This window comes from Labrus mixtus, chromosome 8 (assembly GCF_963584025.1).
Source record: "Labrus mixtus chromosome 8, fLabMix1.1, whole genome shotgun sequence".
NCBI classification, from domain to species: Eukaryota; Metazoa; Chordata; class Actinopteri; order Labriformes; family Labridae; genus Labrus; species Labrus mixtus.
Window position 1 is genome coordinate 4,884,334 of NC_083619.1, and position 19,487 is coordinate 4,903,820.

The 19,487-nt window shown below is 42.7% G+C and overlaps 1 protein-coding gene and 1 pseudogene across 1 annotated transcript in view; one reads left to right on the forward strand and one right to left on the reverse strand.

Annotated features, from left to right (window-relative positions):
* Nucleotides 1–19,487, forward strand: part of astn1 (astrotactin 1) — a 412,066-nt gene that overhangs the window by 342,374 nt on the left and 50,205 nt on the right. The window contains exons 18-20 of the mRNA XM_061043889.1: nucleotides 10,836–11,113; nucleotides 13,264–13,397; nucleotides 15,444–15,595. Of these exons, the coding sequence (XP_060899872.1) occupies nucleotides 10,836–11,113; nucleotides 13,264–13,397; nucleotides 15,444–15,595 (564 nt within the window). The remainder of the gene's footprint in view (nucleotides 1–10,835; nucleotides 11,114–13,263; nucleotides 13,398–15,443; nucleotides 15,596–19,487) is intronic.
* Nucleotides 13,618–13,763, reverse strand: LOC132979676 (U2 spliceosomal RNA; annotated as a pseudogene).

The window sequence follows — 19,487 nt, forward strand, 5'->3', positions numbered from 1 at the left end:
CCCACGCTACACACACATACACACACACACACACACACACACACACACACACACACACACACACACACACACAAACACACACACGCGCACACACACACATTTCTCTCTCTCTCTGTCAGTCAGCTCAACTTATCAGTTTTTCTCACTTGCACAAAAACATTCACTGCTTCAAACTCTCCCTGTGTCTCTCTCTCAGACACACACACACACACACACACACACACACACACACACACACACACACACACACACACACACACACACACACACACACACACACACACTAACAACAACAACAGAGTCTTTCCTTTTTCATATCCTCCACGCAGAAGCAATCACACAGAATCTCAGCGAGGCTCATGCAGTTCACGGAAAGATGCACACTTTTTATTTTTAAATTCTGCATACTGGGCGGAGCGTCGCCCCGCCGCTGTGACTTATCAGGTATAGACGCTGCACGTGGCTGCATGGAAAGATGTTGCTTTAACGCACGCACATATGCACACATGCACGCATGCACAACACTGCACAACACATCTAAGAAGATTTGCCTGTCGCACAGATTTTGTTAAAGCACTCCGATGTGTTTCCATTCTGCAGGTTTGGCGTTCTGTTTCACACAGAAGGAGGTGCAGCATGCCCAGAGTATTGTTTATCTGCGTCTCATTCTTTCTGCCTCTGATTCTGTTTATCTTTTCCTCTCCTCTAAATACAGAAGGCGTGATCACTCCTAAACTCGCCCCTTTTTTTTTTTTTAAATGCAGTTTTCCATCTCACTGCTTTCCCATTTACAAGGCTACTGCCTGCTTTGATTTCCAACGCTCTCAGATCAGCGGGAGCCTGTGATTGCATTCCATAACCATATAATGTTCATCTCAACCCGAGCACATTTAAAAAGGTTAGGTATGATTTGCCCTGCTTTTGTCAGTTGAGCATGTACACCCATATCTCCTGTTTCCCATAGCTCGCTGCATGCTGCCGTGTCGGTGATCCACTAGCACCATCTAGTGGTTAAAAAGGGGGTGCATCCCAATTACTTGAGTCAGTGGAGCTGCAGTAAACGGTATTATTCCACCACAGGATGGAGGAGAGATGAGTTCACGCTGGGAGACGCAGAGGTGTCAAGTCAGGCGTTTAGTTTTAAAAGCCTCGGTTAAAAAAAAACGGGGCTGATGGTGTCAGGGGCTAAAATCACATCTCTTTGATCACAGAGATGACTGATGATTTAATGAGTCACCGTTTCACAAAGAGGTTGGATGAAAGGGCGATATAATGGAGAGGATCCGAGGCTTGCAAAAGGCAGGAAATGAAGACTTTCTTTGCAAACAAAAAAACAAAAATAAAAAAACTCTAACGCAAACATCAGAAGATGACATGCTTTAGTCGATCTTTCTCTCCCTCTGTCTTCTCGTCTCTCTCACAGCTGTAAACATTTATAGACTTGAAAGTATATTTCTGTAAACAGGGGGACAGACTTGAGTCAGTCAGCGGAGGATGAAGAGGAGTTTTCACTCTGCTGGTGAGTGTGGGAGGAAGGGCTTGGATGGATGCAGAGGTATTATATGAATCTGAATCTCTCTGAGCTCCATCTGTTGTGTACTATAGAGATGATGAGTCATTCCACTCGGTACAGCACGGGTCAAAGCCGCCCCAAATCCCCAGCTTCATACCCACACACACACACACACACACACACACACACACAAGCGCATGGATAAACTCACAAACTAATAAATGTTCAGGCCGCATGTTACCCATCATGCATCTGTCCTGTGTTTACAGTTTTGCGAAGGCAATTAGGCCTCAGCTGGTATCAAAGATTGCTTTTCAAGCCATGTCCAAGCCTGGTGTTGGAATAAATGTTGGAATATGTCAACCCTCACCATGACGACAGGCTGACTGAAACTCAACTTTTTCTTTAAGCAGTCCAACATTGATTCATCATTAAATAAAAGAATATCTAAATTATTACAAATTAAATAAACATTGTTGCAGCCAAACAAGAGATATCACTTCCTCCCTCCAAACATTCTTATTAATAGCTTTCAGGTGACTTCACAGACTTATGGAACGGCCCACCTGGCGGACAAGCCTTCATATTACTGTACGATTCAGCTTTTTTATTATTTAAATGAAGGACAGTTCTTTCTTAATGTGATGCACTAACCGATGAGGAGACGAGCCCGGGTTGAACTTTACAGAGTTCAATCTGAGGAAGAAAACCCAGAGAGGAGGGGATTGTGGGTTAATGCTGTTAGACGCTCTTCTGTCCCTGTGAGGGAATAAGAGAACAGACTGAGACTTCTCCTCGACCTCCAATATTGTGTTAACTTGATCTACATATTACTGACTTTAACTAACATTAACTAGCTATAATATGGTCAACCTATGCAAGTAGCAAGGGAGCTACTAGCAACACATAGAGGTGAGCTTCAAACTCAAAGAAGACACTGACCTGTGCTGATTCTTCAGTCTTTTGGGGCCCTAGGAAAAATGTATTGGGGGGCCTTCCGACCAGCATTCATCAATGTCTGCCAGTGTCCCAACGCATACTCCTCCCCTTGTTAACTTTCATTGTCAAACTTTGGTTTTCTCAGCAGTAATGCATCCAAAGCTCAGCAGGGCAACAAGAGGGAGTGCTGTCAGATGGGGCCTCTGTTAGTGAGGTTTTCCTACTTCCTACAATTTGCACATTTTGAGCCCCTGCTGTGGTGGAGAGTTTGTCAGCCCTCAGGGGCCCCTACTGACCTGGGGCCACAAGCAGTTGCCTGCCATGCCTGTTGACAAGCAGCGCCTCTGATACTGACGGCTTTGTTCCTCGCTGCAACAGGTAATGTCTCCTCCGTGTTGGACAAGTAAAGAAGTGTGCAGCAGTTTTCTGAATGACTCACATTTCTGAACTCATTTTGATAAGTCTTCCATCTTGTGAGTTTTTTTATTATTATTGGAGCTTAAAGGAAGACTGTGCGACTTTTTGATCCAGTAGATGTCGCCCTTGAGCACCAGCATGACACCAAAACAAACTGTTTGGCCACACCTCCGCTATTCTGAAGCCCCCTCTCTCCTACAGTGACACATCTCCAACACCTTTCCCCCTCACGTTTTCACAAAATAATTATCAAATTGGAACGCACCATAATTAAGCGCTAAGCGCGAGCGACGGACAACATTGTCCTCGTCTCACTTAAACAGCTTTTATTCACAAAGGGATGAGTCGGCCGGCCGTCTCGTCCATGTAAACATGGTGTAAACGCAGCTCAGACAACATCCCAGACAGCGGGACTTGCGTGTCTCACTCACTGTAGAGAGATATTTAGGATGTACAGGATTCATGTGTAAAATGTTGCACATTCTGCCTTTAATCTCACATGCAGATCTTAAGGAAGCTTTAATGCCACACTGCAGAGCTGAGCACAAATGAAGAAGTTTAAACTGAAAATGAAAAGTATCTCGCTCGTGCTCACATTGACTCAATTTGCAAAACGCCTTGGGGCCCAAAATGGATCAAATGAGGCCGAGGCTGGGAAAAAATGTGATCCAAATTTGAATCTCTGGACGTGAGGTGAAAGGATTTGGAGTTTGCTTTACTGTCTTTTTCTTGTCATCACATTTCCCCTGTGAGACTCCATAGAAGACAAATTACTTTTAATGAGTGTTGTGTTTGTGTGCTTGCATATTGTATGTGCGTGATTTATTCTCTTCACAGCAGTGTGCTGCTAGTCATTAGGCTTCTCTTAAAGCAGGTGTTTCAGTGCGTGGGTTGAGGCTGACGGCAGTTTACAGGCTTAGATGAGTGTGCGACGGCACCTTTCAGACTCTGAGAGAGCTAAAGAGTGTCTGAAGAAAAAAAAAAGGGGGAATGAGGGAAGTGAGCAAAAGCAAGTTTTTGGCGAGATTGCAAAAAGCAGCAAAAGTGTGAGAAAATGTGAGAGAAGAGAAATTGGTTTTACACGTTTTAGCGGGAAGATGCAGACAAGGAATATTATGTTACAGCTTTGCTTCCTCACACCTTCCCCACGTGTATTTGCAATTGTGACAAATGGTGTGATTGTGATTGTGTATGTGAGAGAGACACACACAGCGAGAGAGAGAGAGAGAGAGAGAGAGAGAGAGAGGGATCAGAGAGGATCCGCTGTAAAAAGAAGAGACAAAGAAAGGCTGGCAAAGACAGAAGCAGGGAGATGTTGCGCAGGTTCAAAGACAAGCGTACTGCTCTCTTGTTTTTCTTTGGTGTGACAGAAAAATGCAACAAAAAGTATTTGATAGAATCTCATTTTTTTTTATCTCACAGCAACAAAGCATAGTTCACCTTGGGAAGAGTAGTAGTTGGAATTGAGATAACAGTACACCTTCATGCCATGAATCCCGCGCACTCACCTGCAATCTTTGTGCCTTTGAAAGGTCAGCTGTTTTTTTTCTTCATGCTCACACACGTTTTTAACACAATACATTTCAACACAGGAGACGTTAAAGTAGACTGTGGGGGAAACTCATGAAAACCATCCAAGCTTATACAGTGCATACCAGAGAGGCGGGTATGGTGAGTCTCAGAGTGGCTCTTCATGTGTCTCTGTGACTCTAAGTGGTCACAGGAGACTTTTTAACAGAGACTCCTCGAGGGTCATTTTCACTGATGTAGACGGAAACACTACACTTACGCTATGTGCAGCACAAAAGCAGTTGTGTCCATTCATGAGAAAGAGACATGGTAACTACTGTTCTTTCAGTGCACACTTTCAATAAGTCACGTTACCTGTTCCTTCTGTCCTTAAAATAGAAGGTGGGGGATTTCCCTTTCTATACACTTTCCAGATGTAGAGCTGCTGCTGATGTCAGGACACAACTCCTTTACACTGTTTTCTTTTTTGTGACATTTCCTTGAAATAAAGCAAATTATAACCCACTAGGAGGTATATAACACAACCGTACAGACATTACAGATGGAAGGAGAAGTTCACTTTCATGATCTAGCAACAATGAGCGCTGGTGAGAAGCGCTCTGAAACTGAGGTCGTGAGCACTTCCAGCGCAAGTCTGTCGGAAACAGGCTCTTACTGATGCGGTGTGAAGGAAGTATAATTGGAACAATACATTTTTGCAGAACGTGCCAAATGTTCTCGTTCTGCATTCTCAGATTTGTGAATGTGTTGATAATGGGACATTAACATCTCATTAACAAACCAAACTGTTCGACTTCGTTTTACAACGCCATCGTTATTGTTAACACTCCAACTGGTGTGTGTGAGGTGTGAGATGTGAGAACCGAGTCAGACTTTTCCCCGGGGTTGACTGTTTACACCTGCACCTCGCAGTGCACCTCAGCCAGTCCCTGATGGATGGGAGGGAAGGAGGGGGCGGGGCTCTCAAGAGGACGCAATACATGATGTAAAAATAAAAAAATGCTAAATGGCAGACAAAGGGAATTTATCTTATAACTCTATATTCTTTATGTTAATTTTTCAGCAGATTTGAGGGTTTTTAGTGTCATTAGCTGGGTATGTTTGACCATCAGGTGTCGTCAGGCTGTGCTGCATGTCCGTTATTATATCCCTCCCACGGTCCTAGCTGACAATGAACACTGCTGATCTAAACCAAGACTAAACTGAACCAATCATTGCCAATCTTCTCTGCCCTGAAAGGCGCCACAGCGGTCCTAATATATCTGCCACATTCAATCTCCGTCTGCCAGGAGGCGGCAAGTGAAGATGGGCGCTGATCAGAGGGGAGGTGAGCCAGTTTGACAAGGACACATTGAAGTTTGGCCGGTCAGGAGTGCAAGGACACTGACATCCTCTTCAACATACAGATGACTGAGACTGTCAATGCAAAGAATTTATGCATAAACTAGATAAACCCAGAGCCACTTCTGTTCTATCTCTCGTTGATTTCCTTTTTTCTTCCATCTTACAATCACTGCAAACAAAATCTCAGTCTTCCTCTTGGTGGCCTTTGATCGGTGAGTCACAAACACACCCACCCATTGTCACTCAGGGGTCAGGATGTGTAAGCACCTGGCGCGCCCCGTGTGCAGAAGAGGCTAAAGTCCTTGAAAGTGGGTGGTTTGAATCCGACCTGTGGCTCCATTACTGCATGCCATACCTTACTCTCTCTATTCCAGATTTCTGACTCTGTCCTCTGTCCTGTCTCCTCAATAAAGACACAAAAAGTCCAGATATAAATCAAAAAAAGATGTGTAAGCGCCGACGTTTGATTTCTCTCACCTGTGACTTAACCCTCTGTCAGACCTCATTTACCTGCACACTCCTCTTGACTGGTAATGGCTTATTCTGTACGTCCATTGGTCTCAGTGAGCCAATCAGAAGGCCTCGGAGCTGCACGCTAACCTTGTTAGGATGTGTGCACAAATGTAGAAACACAAAACTAGCAAGATAATTGAACTGAACACAATGTCATACCTGACATGTTCAGATGTCATAGACTGTAAATATTAATGATTATCGAAGCCTGGGGGTCACCCATCTGTTACTGCAGGGGCTCCGGAGGCTCATCGGCTTATTTTTTCAACACAGGAGGTTGCCACTTGATATCCGTTTGCATCACAGACTCTGTAAAGAGGAGAGTAGTGTAGCCACAGATTTAGAGCTCCCCCTGCTGCTGACTGGCTGCAGTACAGGTCATAAAACTTTCAAAGTCCCAAGTGTTCTCTTTTCTGAGAAGGTCAGTTTTTGTTGGGATTATTTGATGTGAAAACAGAGCAGCAGTAAAGTCATGATTGACACCTCTGTCGACAGAGTAAAGGAGGAAGGCTGAGAGGGAACTTACAGTAACCAACACTAACACAAGTCAGTGTTGTTGAACTTTGATTAACTGTCTGCTTGAGGCTGACGTGAGAATCTGTTCTGCTGCAGACTGTAGGCTCCTGACCTGAGGCACATCTTTGATGTTTTGTCTGTGAGTTGAATTTGTGTTCAGGTCAGCAGGAAAGGCAAAGCGTTGATTCTTCCACACCTTTCTGCTCATGTCTCGGCTCCTAATGACGTCACCAGCACAATATATCTCTGCCATCACAGGGTTGTTAATATTCAGTCACACATACATAGACACCTGTATACCTACAAAAGCCCATCTTTAATACTGGATCTGTAGGCAGCTGTTTCCCGAAGCGTTCACCTGACTGTTGTCAAGCATATTTCTCATTCTTGAGTGTATGAGATATTTTTGTGAATCTTAAGATATTTTCCTGCATTTCTTTGATTTCTTCATCCTTTACTTTGACCTGATTGTCTGTATACTGAAACAGGCCCAAGTCCAGGTGGTCTCTCTCTATGCCTGAATGGCTCAGGGTCTTCTTTTTTTTTAATAAGGATTATCTAGAAGGAGCCAGAGTGTGAAAAAAAAAAGAGGTAAATAGTTTGAACTTACAGATAAATCTTTGCTCTAACTTCGAGAATTTGATGGTTTTTAAAACCAGGATTAAGCACAACTGCTGTATGTTCCCCATACATACATACATCAATTCTGAAAGACGGAAAACATCAGTTTAGTTAGTTAGTTAGTTGATTTAGTTTAAAATCAATAAACATACACTAAATGAGGCAACCCCTGTGAGCTTGATCATGCGTCATTCACCTGACAACACCTCCTTCAAATCAGCTGCATCTGGTCTCTCCCTCTTTGCTCTTTCATTGCCAGCTCTGACCTGCACCAGAACTGCACTCTTTGCTCAGACCCACCAACACAACAAGCATCCAGCTGAAGGCTCTGATTGACCGGTTTAAGATGTCTTCCCATCACTCCTCAAGTTTCTGCATGTAAAATAAAACTGTGAGGCGTGATGAGGTCGGAGCCTAGAGGCCAAACACAAACTATGATCTGCTGCTGCAATAGATAGACCAATGAATAATAAGTAACCATGACTTATTGTTCTCTCTAACTCCTGGATCTGCTCAAAGTATCTCTTAATGTTTGATAAGGTTACAGTTTTAAGTTGTTTGAGCGTAGAACAGCCTGACTAACACCACCGTTAGAAATCAAGAAACAAGGTTTAAAGATGAATACTGAAACATGATATAATGCTACACTATATAAACTATAATACTTATTCTCTGGAGCTTCACTGCTTCTTCACTCTGCAGAATCAAAGGTTTAAAAAAAGTCGAGGATCATCTGTAAAGACTCAGTCGCTGTCAGACTAAATGAAGTGTCTGTTTATTTTAGAGGTGTAATCAATGTGGTGTTAATCACTGACACACCACCGCAGAAGCAAACACTAAATATTGTTAATGCAAGCACTTGGATTCCTAATCTCTTTTTAATGACAAGTCGACCGCGCACAGGTACGCACATAAAACACACACGAGTAGGTTTTCTGCACACACAAGCATCCAGATACAATCGTAATGTGCCGGTCCATAGAGACGATTTAAATCTCTCTTTGGATTTTATATTTGACTGATTAAAGTGGATGCAACGTTGTGCGGCTCCTTCACTTCTTATGAGAGAGAAATAATGAGCAGCAGTGTTTGTTCTCACAGAGACGATGTGATGCGAGTGTGTAACAAATGGAGATGTTTCTTTTTAAGGTATTCAGGCTGAGGATTTATGTTTAGAAAGTAACCACACAGCTTTAAACATGAACTAAAATATAATGCACTCTCCGACATTCTTTTGCATTGAAAATTCACGAGCCGACAACAGAAAGGTAACAGAAGAGCCGAGCTGGGTTTCCTATAATACCCTTCTGTTTGCACGTGCGTGTTGGTCCCCGAGCTTGCACGCACAGCCATTCCCCCCCCCCTCATCCCATGGCTCATAAAGTTTAGTTGCATTCCATCACGGGGCCGCCCGCACAACAAGCTTTTTCCCTAATTGGTGCTTGAGCTTTAAATTGCTTGTGTTTGCCCACAGCCCAGCACTCTCCCTAAATAGTTATCTGAAAAGTCCCCCTTTTAAAAAAGAAAAATGGTGTCAAAGTTCTGCATTAAGCATATTTCCCTCTCTCGCTGCTCACCGGGTTCCTTCACAAGTGGACATCCCACTCTCTCTCTCTCTCTCTCGCTCTCTGTCTCTGTCTCTCTCTCTCTCCCTCCCTCAGCAATACATTTTATGGAGAACATTTGGTTAACATCTTTACATAATTCAAAAGTTGGTCCGAGTCAACTTTTTGCAGAGCTCAACTTTTCAGGAATCTACGTCTTACATAACCAAATTGAAAGAGAGAAAACGCCACAAGTGAAATTTGTTCCTCTCATCGGGTCAAATAGTCCGGCAGTAAAGTTGCACCGCAGCAAGGATGATACTCGGCTTTGTCTTCCTCTAAAATTAGACAAGCTGTGTAACTCAATCAGCCTGAGGGGAGCTTCAGTGGACTTCTAATGGTAGCAGAAGGAGCCATGTTTTGAAACTTGATAAAAGTAAAGTTGTCTCCGTCTGCACTTCCTCCTCCATTACATTGATTCTGGAGTCCATCTGTGGTTCGACAAATAAGTAGTTATAATAGTTTCATGAAATCTATTTCATCCAGTCAGTAGATTTTGAGAATCCTGTTGTAGGCTTTTCTGTTGTTTTTCCAGAAGAGAGTGAAAGAGTTTATATCAGGCTTTTTTTTTTAACCATTTTATGTGGTTTTCTATGGACCCCTTCCCCCCAAGGCTGGGGTGTTAAAAAACATTTTAAATCTGTTCCCATGGTGAACAAATCTGTGCTCATGGTTTAAGAAACCTGGTGCACTGGTTTATAAACCATGGGAAATGGATCCATATCTGTGCTTTCCATAAACTATATAAACATGGACGTAGTCTCAGTGACATCACACTTTGGTTTTTGAAGCCCGTCTGTGATGGCCGCCATATTGGAAATGCTGTCTCAAACTCCATTTCTGTCAACCTAGTGACAAGTAAAGAGCTGGAGCTGAGGCGGGTCTTATGCCAACGACAAACAGCTACAATACGCCCGCCCGTCAGTCAGATTAGCCACCTGGTTTTTTTTACATAACGCATCCTTCATAGGATCAAAACTGATAAGTTATAACCGCACATGTCAAGTGTTTGCTGATCAACAAAATGATGAGCTTTTCAGAGTAAAGTTTGTTAGTTTCATCCAGGCTGTAAATATTTAAATTTCTGATGTAAAAATGTATTTTTTGAATGGGTGTGTATGTGACTTCTGGGGATTTTGCAGCCAGCCTCAAGTGGACACTCGAGGAACTGCAGTTTTTGGCCATTGCTCCTTGGCTGTTTTTTTTCTCAACACCAGATATTGCTGCTTGTGTGCAACCCATAATGATTGTTCATCTCATTATTTTATACTGTATCTCTCTTTTTGAGGAGTTTAATCGATGTCCTACAACTTGAGCAGGGAGAGAAAAAAAATCATTAATGTCAATGAGAGCCTGTATGTAGGAGAGACATAAATACAATGTAAACATTTCGTTGGTCAGAGCAGGTCTCTCTGATTTACCTCCTGTGCCAGAGGGGACGCCGAGCACTTTGTATAGCTGTAGCTCTAGCCCACATATTATTTCTCCTCCTGCTCCTGTTTTCTGCCTGTGAAGCAGAAAAAGCTACACATTGTCCGGAAGGGAGGAAATGGTAACACTTTGTAGTTTTGCTATATGTTTGTACAAAGCAGATGTCTGTGTTGTTTCCTTAGTTTATGATCAGGAAAATGAAACCTCAGCCTCTCCTCACTTTATATTTGGGAGAACTCTAATATGAAAAAAACTTTTAAACATGAGTTTTTATTTGTATAGGTTCTCATCTTTTACTACAATTACTCATCCTTATTGCTTTGAATTTTCACTGATTTTATAAAACACTTTCTAATTCTGTTGAAAGATGGCTAACCAACCAGTTATTTTTTCTCTCTGCCTGTCAGGTAACTCGCCATCTGAGGAGTCAGAGGAGCGCGACAAGGAGCAGCGGACGCTGACCTACCCGGCGTACATCGCCAGCCTGCTGGACACGGGTGCAAAGCGCATGGCAGCCGGCGTCCGGATGGACTGCACCAGCCAGGGCCAGTGTCCGCGCTCATGCCACCTCTGCCACATGAGCCCCAGAGCGACACAAGGCCGGCAGCAATCTGAGCCCGTCCTGCTGCAGATCACCAAGGCTGCACCCATCTATGAACTGGTGTCCAACAATGAGACCTACCAGGTGTGTACAGGGTTCATACTTCTGGGGGGGGGGGGGGTCTGTGTAATGTCTTTAAAATAATCTATTATTTTATTTTGGTTATTCCCTCAAATTTGGTGTATGCATCTTCTTTCATCCTCCTGAACTGGATTATCTCACTTACCTTTCCTGTGCATGAGTAAAGGAGGCATTTACTGAATTAACATTTCCATAATTTTCTCTTCAAAGTACCCCTGACATGAGAGGACAGCAGCTCATAGTAGGCATTACAATGAATGATTGTGTCCATAATAACCCAGTCAATGTAGTAACTGGTGCCCAGCAGTGACACCCAGCATGCGTTTGTGACAGGCTGAAAGTGAAAACCTAACATTATCTAGAATGAAACAGGTTTCATAAACTTCACAGGTCTATTTTTATTTATTCCTTATGTGAGTATCATGGCTTCCTCTGCTGGCAGCATGCTGTGCAATTATCTACCGTATGCGCTGTGGCTTGTTGTACTCCGTCAATACTGCACATCAATACTGCTCCTACTCGTCTGACAGGATGGATCGGTCGATATAGAGCTGTCTAACCCTCCTGGTGTTACAGGCGGACAGATACAGTTGCTGTTATTGACCGAAGGATGCTAGTGCTGGATTGACGATGCAAAAGAAACATTTAAATATTTCCCTATTTGAACACACCGAGCATTCTTCTTTTCTGTTTGACCAATGTTGGAAAGGCATTCAAAACTGTCAGTAACAAAATACTTGTCTAATATTTATGGCAATTTCCAACCTTATACTGTATATATCGATAAATTTGCTCGTACACTGTTGCTGTGGGATTGTACTGTGAACGTAAGCCTGTCCTGTCCCGGTGTTTATCAATTATGTCAGCGCTAGTCAGAGATGTTTAGCTGAAGTACCTGCACATGGGAAGTCTTTGTTTTCATGCACTGTTAACAACATGTATTTTTAAAGGTTCATTTTAGAGCTTTTGGGCCTTTTTTGGAGAGACAGCACAGTCAATGCAATCAGAAATCAGGGAGAGAGAGAGAGAGAGAGAGAGAGAGAGGGGGGAATGGCATGAGGGAAAGGCACAGGTTGGATTAAAACCCGGGCTTTTAGCCTCTGTTCATGGGGTGTGCGCTCTAACCAATATGCTACCAGTGCCCCCCCAATATATAAATCGCCGTATTTATGATTTGTATATGAAATGAAACCCTAACCCATGAGTTGAAAATATGTCTTTGTGTAGGCGGGATTTCCCCCATTGCTGCAAAAACGATTTGAGAGAAATGCCACTACATCATCATTTTCCTCCATCTTTCAACACTACAATGAAAACATGATCAAATGTATGTCACAGAGGGTGTTGTTTGACACGTTGATGGTACTGCTAAAATCTGGACATTGAATGTTTGTCTTCAAATAGACATTGAAATAAAACTGTTTTGAAGGTCTTTTAAACTTTGGCCAGGTGCTCATCGGGATGAAGGACGGCTTCGATTCTGTCCTGAGACAAAGCTTTATGAATTGTTTCATTAAAAAAATAATGTATGTCTTAGTGTATCTTAGTGTAGACCAGATTTAACCCACTGCTGCAAAATGATTTAGCAAAAATATTGATAACTTTAATGAAAGTACTGTACAGGTAGTTCCAGTCTAAATGAGTGACACGCCCCCTCACACAAGATGATGACTTTTAATTGACATTTATGGTCTTGGTCTCGATTCCTAAATATCTTGTTCTTGTCTCGGGTATGTCTTGGTTTCAGTTAGTGTGGTCTTGACTACAACACTAATATTTTCTACATAGGTTGACAAGTAAACAGAGCCTCGGCCTTTTAATGTTCCCTCTTGAGTTGTAAGGCCTCTAGTAGTGACTCGCAGCTGTCGGTAAAAAGCCAAGATCTCTCTCGCATCTCATCCCATCATAGCTTTCAGGCACACAAAAAAAGTTAAAAAAAAACACAGATTTTTTATTTATTGTGAAGTTGATGAGTGACGTTTTAAATCCAAATTTTAAAATAAAACTATTATACCAAAATAAATAGGATTTCTCTTTTTGGTACTTTTACATTTGGATGCTGTATTATTATATCATCAACCACGTTTATATAAAGGTTTCACATTGACTTCCATCTCTCTCATCTTTCCTCCTCTCTCTCTCTCTCTCCGTAGGCTCTTCAGGAGGCGATGATGAGCATGCTGTGGTGTTCTGGGAAAGGTGACGTTATCGATGATTGGTGTCGGTGCGATTCCAGCGCATTTGGCTCGGACGGACTGCCCACCTGCGCCCCACTTCCCCAGCCGATGTAAGTTACTTAGAATAAGATTACCTCTCTCCAGACGTCACTCTGAAAATGGGCTGTGGTGGATACCATCCATCATTCTACTGGCAAACCTCTGAGTCCTGCTTCACTGGTCTCAAGTAATGTGCCATCAGGATGTATGTGTACCCAGAATATTTCCACATCCAGAAAACTATTGGCAATGTTGTATATCAGAGCACACAGGGACCAGTGCCCCAGCAGGAGGGGGTTTGGTGCCATCCCAACTCAAGTTCTTACAGACTGAGCTACTGCTGCCTCCTTATAATTGGTCCCTACTGAGTGTATCAGATATGAAGCCGATCAGAACAGATACCACACTTGATGTTAGCCAAAAGGACGAGAAGTGAACGTTATATATCCCATCTGGTGTGGGAACCCTTCAGAATCCTCTATAAGGGAGCGGGAAAATGTTGTTGGGAACAAGGAAGGGCGGACTTCTACACAATAGATAGAAGTCAAAGCCAGCCGTGTTATATTTCAGTAAGGTACCTCAAACAGTAAGATGGTTTATTGCCTTGCTCAAGGGCATCTTAAGTCGTGCTGAGGCGGTCTTTACTGCCAATAGAACATAACACACCCCTAAATTCCACCAGATGCGCATTCGGTCCTTGAAGAACTGTTTTTCTTAATTCAATGTGTGTTCTTCCACTGGCTCAGCTGCGCTACGTCTCACCTCAGTCCCAGCTCCAACAGTCCAGAGCCCTCTGCAGCAGATACGCAAGGATTCTTCTTTTTGCCGGATGCCATTGCACCACGCTTACCACAGAGCAGATCGAGCGGGACAGGAAGTCCATTAAAACATCCAGTTTATTTTCAGAATAAAACACCCTGTTTTGATGGTTTAGATCAATGACCATATGTGTGTTTGTTGATGTGTTTGTAAGGGTTTTTTATTGTTTTATACACCCTTACATCATATTATCTCATGCTGTCTCGAGTAAATCTGTATTATTACCGCGGGAACTCCTCTCGGGACTCCAGCTGTACTCATCTGGTGTTCTGGGTCATACTGACCCGTACATGGACTGGAAACAACTACCGTCAGTTGATCTACTGCTGCCATATCTAAAATGTAAAAAAAAAAAAACTTCCTTTTAGACAAGAGACACAAAATGATGACACACAATGAGATCACACAAAGATGCAATATCACTGACAAAGGAGGCTGAATGCACTAAACAGATGAAAAACTACTACAGTGTGAAACAAAATCACTGCAAAAAGACAATAAGTTAGAGAACAGCTAGATTTCAGAGAGAGAATATACAACAGCACTGAAAGATGCAAAACAACTATGAAGGGATACAAAAAATCCTTTGAGAAAAGACATCAAACAAAGTTAGGGGATGAAAACAACTACAAGAGGCACAAAGTGTGGGACTGCTGTGGCTCAGCAGTAGAGTCAGTTGTATCTCAACCGGAAGGTCTGGGTTCAATTCCCAGCTCCTGCAGCCACATGTCCGATGTGTCTGTGGGCCAAGACACTCAACCCCAATTTGCTCCTGTTGCTTCTTCAGTGGTGTATGAATGGGAATATGTAATAATACTGGTGGTCTCTTTACATAGCAGCCTCTACCGTCAGTGTGTAAAAAGTGTAATACAAGCTCAAATCCATTTACAAAATGTATGTTAGAAAAAAAACAAAAAAGGAATAAGACAACCACAAAGAGACCAGAAACTGCATTTATTTGTACTTTTAGTCACATTGTAGACCTTTTGATCTCCTGCAGATTGTCAATTATTAAAACTGTGATTGGTTTATTCGTCCTCTCCATTGGCGTCGCTCTGTCAATGAAGTGAGCTGCGTCCGACATCAGGGGAAGAAAGACTTTATTTTCTGTTGACAGACATGTTAGTCACATCGCACGATATGTTTCCATTTAGGGAGACGGTCTGTGAAACACAGTGGATAATGTTTGCTGTCAATTACAGTAATGACGCCACTTTTGCTCGCACCATCCTTCACTCAAGTGTTGTGTTTCTCATCTCTCTCTCTCTCTCTCTCTCTCTGTCGTTTTTTGTTGCCAGGCTGAAACTGTCTTACACCTACGAGCCCAGCAGCTCATTGGTCATCTTGGAGTGGAACCACACGGAGCCACCAATCGGCGTGCGGATAGTCGATTACCTCATCAGCCAGGAGAAGGTGACGGAGAGGAGCGACCACTCCAAAGTTGAGACAGGTACGTCAGTGCCCACATCAAGAGTTTAACAAGAAAGGGAGGATGTTGACAGAAAACCAGTGATGCCAGTTTCAATAGTGGTCGCTTAAAAACTGCCACTCCAGAAAGTGAAGAAATACATACATATTACAGACGATTTGTTTTCATAGACACAGAACGTAACCGCCTTAACGCAAAAGGATGTTGTCCTCTTGGATTGGTGTCTCTCTCTGTGTATTTACTGAACCAGTGAGCCTGTTGATGTTTGGGATGTGTGTTCTGCTTTGAGATGGGTCATGAGTAAGTCTGTTGGCTTGTTTGCATGGGCAGCTGTTGGCCAGTGTTCAGTATTTGTGCTGGCTTAAAGCTTAACCCCCCCCCCCCCCCCCCAATTTGTCAGCACCATGAGGCCACACGTGTTTTATCTCATCCACCACCTGGAAGAAATCTCAGTCCAAAAAGTCCACCAGGGGAAATTTAGTTCTGATGTCGGAAAGCTCCAACTTTTCCTTGACAAATCATTCCTTTTCACATGAGTGTGTTTTTTAGATTCAGGAAAACTGCACACCAGTTACACTCTGTGGGTCCGGTGGAATAGTGTGTAATGGATCGGATCGGATCCAAAACCGAGTGATGCGACCCGGAAGTGTTAAAGTGTCAGCCATGGTGAGAGCTGTGTGAAATCTCTCAATGATAAGGAAAGGAGCTAGGATACAGCGTAGGATACACTGGACCATCCTTTAAGGAAAAAATAAACACGACCCATAATTCCTTGGGTAAACTTCAAGGCGATACACCTTTTGACCACTCATTGAAACAAGTAATCAACATGCTTTTTTATGCCCTAATTAAAAAAAAAATATTAAAAAAAGAGTCAGGAATCAGGGAGAGAGAATGGGGAATTACATGCTCGAAAGGTCAGTCTCCAATCCGGGCTGCTGGCTTGAAGGACTACAGCTTATGTGCATGGTGCCCGTGCTGCATAAACACAGCAATGGAGGTTTTTCAAAATCATTCTTAAATATCAAGTAAGTTTAAATTCAGAGTTATGAAACCATCAGATATTCTCAGATCTTCAGACCATCTCCTCGTCCTGAGGGGACGTTCTGGTTCATTCTGTAAAAACCTTAATGATGTCATATCAGTTACAGAGTTATTCACCTTCCTTTGGCTGCATTACATAAGAAGGTAAGAAAGTTAGATGGATGTAGTCCATCGTTGGTACAATGTAGTTTTTACACAGCAGACCCGCTTGACATCTGCAACATCCGCCTAGTGTAAGAACAGTCAGATTCGTTGCCCATCCTCTTATTCACACCTCTCCTCGACCCTGTGACATTTCTCATCAAGGTAAAAAAAGAAGTGGATAGTAAAGGACCCTTGAAGTTGTAGTTTTTAAGGCCTCCACAAGATGGTGTTCACCAGCAATAATAGTAAAGAGGAGCTGAGGTATTTATGACAGTATTCAGGTTTCTGACTTCACTGACGTCTGTGCCTACACACTGTTTTAATGAAATGCAGAGCTTTTGTTTGCTATTTTAAACACATTGCACACATACAGTATAGAGCTGTAATCACTTTCACCGTTGCTAAGTAGGAGCTTTGCAATTTGTCTTACAAGTGATGATGAAGCATCTTCTCTTTACAAGTGTGTGAGGGGTTTTATTGCATTCAGGGATGTTGCTTATTAAGGTATGTTTCCCCCCTCGTGTTTTCACTAAAAAAGGAGGTTATATAAGCAGAAACAGGAGCAGCAGCGGGAGTGTTTGTAGCTCCGTCATCCATAACAGAGAACGCTGCTCATTTGGCCGGACCTATAGAAGCTGGCAAAACAGGAGCAGTTTATTTTAGCGGTAATGACCCAATCCATAATGGAGACTGTTACAGTGGCCTGTGAGTGCTCAAAGTTTGTTGTAGCCTAATGAGAGAATAAACTGTATTAGTCACAGCAGTGAGGATCATTCATCAACGCAGGCGGGAGAGGAAAACACAGGTGAGTGTTTTCTTTATGGGTGCGCAGTAAATATGAGCTATAGATTCTTCTTAAGTAATGGGATTTTTAGCTGCAGACTTCAAAACAATTTCCTTCTTCTATATCTCTATGAAGAAAACTTTTTCTGTGTGAAAACAACAACCTGACTTTGATTAAACATAAGGGAGAAAAACGGTTCAGATCTGACCTCTCCCGCCCTCTCAAGACCTCATTGAGTGTAGTCACTTTGCTGCAGGGTATGCAAAGTGCAGCTGTGCAGCTGTGGCTCAGTGAGCTGTGGCAGAAACCACACATCCTAACATACTGCTCACTACATACTCAAACAGTATATACTGCATACTGCATACTGACTCGACTGTAAGTTACTAAACTACGGGTCTGGGCTACGTTGGTTAAGCTAGCATCAGGCTGAAAGTGTCGGCCCATAAATAGAATTCATCAACAATATCCATCAGTTCATTACTATAACAGCCATGTAGTCATTTTATTTGACAACATATTCATCATACAGTAGGGGTGCTTTTATTTGTATGCTGCTGCTAGTTGGCTGGCTGGCATTGGATAGTCTGGTGAAATGAGCCATGCATTGATGGGTGGTTTAGTAGTTTAGTAGTACTTAAATTAATGGAGCTCTACGGCATCAGCATCCTCAAACTATTGCACATAGGGATGCTCGTTCCTCTCACAAACAGGTTTTTTTTTTTAGGTGGTCTTTTTTTTTTTGCCTTCATTGTAGAGACCAGACAGTGCAGAGAGTTTGAAATCAGGGACAGAGAGAGTGGGTTATGCAAAGTCAGATTCAAACCCGGGCCGCCTTCCCAGAGGACCCTAGCCTGCACACATGTGGCGCGTGCACTAACCACTAGGCCACCGGCGCTCCTCACAAATGGATTTTAAAGAAGGACCAAGCTGCAGGACGCTCATCACACTGAGCTCTCTTGTAGTATACATTTACTAGATTTCAAAAGAAGTAAACAAAAGTTACCTAAAGACAAATTGGCAGTTTCCAGGATGTTTAACCAGCTTTACTGTCATGAAATTTGTGACTTGGCTGCTGTTTTTAGATTAGAACATGTAATTGTGCCACCACTGACCTCGACACACTGCATGAGGACGACTTGAAGTTAAACACAGAGGAGTCTTTGGAGCTTTAATGACAAACACCACCTTTACTGTACGTTTCTGTTTTTTGAATGTTGGCAAAAAAATTTTCTCTGTGGTTCTTTTAACTGTGTGTCTGCGTCAACTCCCATTACCACCACTGTGTTCCATAAGCTTGAACAAAAAAAAAGTTAGTCCCGTCCTCTAATCTGTGCTGTCAGAGAGATAAGCACAGAAGAAGACTACGGCTAAAGTATTCAGCGTGACTCTCTGTGGTGGAGAAAACATCTCCAGGCTGTAATGTGTTGATTCAATGTTTACTTCCACCCAAAGTTCCAACAAACGTCTTATCTGGCCACAAAGTCAATCTTTCCGGCATCAGGATATGTTGTACTTTGGTAAAACATCAATGTTTACAGGTTTTGGAAAGAGTTAATCGTGATCAACATATTGAATGAAAAACATAATAAACAGGAACATGTGCAGTCTTAAGTGCACAGTAAGTAATCAATGCAGAAATAACCTGCTGATGTCTCAGCTGTTATCTCTAAGTGCTTGTACAGACATGTTGCGAGGATTATTCCAATCAGATACACAGACCTTCAGCAAATGGGATTATATCCGTCAAGATGCTATCACTACCAAAGAAGAAGTCAAATGTGTTTTTAAACAGAAATTAGCATTCGTGCTGGGCAGAACACACAAACTGTGGCACAGGAATATTCCACTCATGACTTGTTCGTGGCACGCTGAGCTTTTTCTAGTTTACAGATTCTGTTAGAAATAAGGTAATGCTTGTTGCCATGGTGACACTTTAGC